This window comes from Brassica oleracea, chromosome C2 (genome assembly GCF_000695525.1).
Source record: "Brassica oleracea var. oleracea cultivar TO1000 chromosome C2, BOL, whole genome shotgun sequence".
Lineage (NCBI taxonomy): Eukaryota > Viridiplantae > Streptophyta > Magnoliopsida > Brassicales > Brassicaceae > Brassica > Brassica oleracea.
Genome location: NC_027749.1, coordinates 34630776 through 34632739, shown reverse-complemented (window position 1 = coordinate 34632739; position 1964 = coordinate 34630776). Strand labels below are relative to the sequence as shown.

The 1964-nt window shown below is 46.3% G+C and overlaps 1 protein-coding gene across 1 annotated transcript; it reads left to right on the top strand.

Annotated features, from left to right (window-relative positions):
• Positions 1-213: 213 nt before the first annotated feature.
• On the top strand, positions 214-1253 carry LOC106324079. Its single transcript, XM_013762100.1, has 2 exons — positions 214-908; positions 1007-1253. Exons 1-2 carry the CDS (start codon positions 214-216, stop codon positions 1251-1253), a joined length of 942 nt encoding a protein of 313 aa, XP_013617554.1.
• The last annotated feature ends 711 nt before the right edge of the window (positions 1254-1964 follow it).

Sequence of the window (1964 nt, the reverse complement as noted above, 5' to 3'; positions counted from 1 at the left end):
CTCTTTGTGTATCCCAAGGTTGACAAACCGGTTGACAACGCGCAGAACAGTCAAGGATAGAACAGCGGCTATCAGAAACCATACCAGGGAAGAACATATGTCCTGAGCCAGGCGCATCACAACCAGTTCCAGAACTAGAAACAACAAACTGCTCAACAGACCGCTCCTTCGCCAGCGATTGCTCCGCAAGACGAGATAAAAGGTCTAGCGACAATGATGCAGCAGTTGCTCCAGGGTCAGCAAATTCAAGGGGAAGCGTTGAATCAAGTCACCACAGACATTAACTCCAGGATGAACGAAATGTTCAATGACTTGAGTACCAAATACGATAACGTAGCCAGCCATATGCGTCAGATGGACGTTCAGATCGCCCAGACAGCCGAGAGCGTTAAGAGACATCAAGGTACTCTACCTGGAAAGACCGATAAAAGCCCTAAGGAATGCAGTGCCGTAGCACTAAGGAGTGGAAGAAATTTACTGGATACAGTCCCTAAGAAGTTGTCAGCAGCGGAGAAGGGTAAGCAAAAGGAGGGTGAGCAACCACGATCTGAAGCACCCCCTTTATCTGACGAGGAACCAAAACAGTCTGCTGAGACTGATCCAAACCCTGTCGCTACACCTGTGGAGCCTGTTCCTCCGCGTGAATACACCCCTAAGGTTCCATACCTTGTTCCAGCAAAGACATCTCGCAAGGATCGGGAGGAGACAAAGTGTAAAAAGATGCTAGAGGATCTAACTATCAAGTTACCTCTTATGGATGCGATCCAGATGATACCTTCTATGCGCAGTTTGATGAAAGGTTTGATCTCTGGCAAGGTAACTGGCGATAGTGAGCTATTGATGGTTTCAAAGGAGTGCACCGCGGTACTTAAGAACAAGCCGATTAAGAAATTGGATGATCCAGGCAAGTTTGTTCTCTCGATACAAATTGGGAGAACCGTGTTCGCTTATTCTCTATGCGATCTGGGTTCAAGTGTCAATCTCATGCCTTACTCCGTGGAAAAAGATTGGGCTTCACGGACTTCAAACTGACAAGAATCTCCCTGGTGTTCGCTGACAGATCAGTCTCGTCACCGGTGGATATTCTGGAAGACCTTCGGGTCCAAGTGGGCAACATGTTTGTTCCGACAGATTTTGTGGTTTTGGAGGTTGACGAGCAACCAAGAGATCCACTCATCCTAGGTCGTCCTTTCTTGTGCACAGCTGGTGCGATCATTGATGTTCGACAAGGAAGGATTGATCTTCACCTATGAGACATTGCGATGAAGTTCGAGATGAACAAATTGCTGAAGAAACCGATGCTAGACGTGCAAACCTACACAGTTGAGGATAAAGATCAGGCGCTATTCCCTCAAGAAGGAATGATTGAGCAAATCTTGACCGATGATCCACTCGAACTAGCCCTGATTCGTTCTGAGACTGAGCATAACGTTATGAGCGAGGACGCGGATGGCTACAACAAGATGCTTGACTCTGCGAAAAGCATGGAAAAAGCTTGTCACCTATCTAAGTCTCGAGGAGAAATACAAGAGCAATCAGAGCAGTGCAACTGGAGCAGCCGCTTCGAAAAGCGCTACTAAGCCGAACATGCAACTCGACGATCCATGGAGCGAACTGAAAGCTCCAAAGATCGAGCTCAAATCCCTCCCTACGGGGCTCAGGTATGCATTCTTGGGGCCAAATTCCACGTATACTGCTATTGGGAACTCTGAATTGAACAATGTGGAAACAACTAGACTTTTGTGTGAGCTAAGAAAGTGCCGTAAGGCATTAGGTTATTCTCCAGCTGACATTCATGGCATTTCACCTGATCTTTGCATGCATAAAATACACCTAAAAGATGAATCAATGACTTCTATAGAACATCAGAGGAGGTAAATCCGAATCTTAAAGATGTTGTAAAGAAAGAGATAATGAAACTTCTAGAGGCTGGTGTGATCTATGCCATCTTTGATAGTAACTGG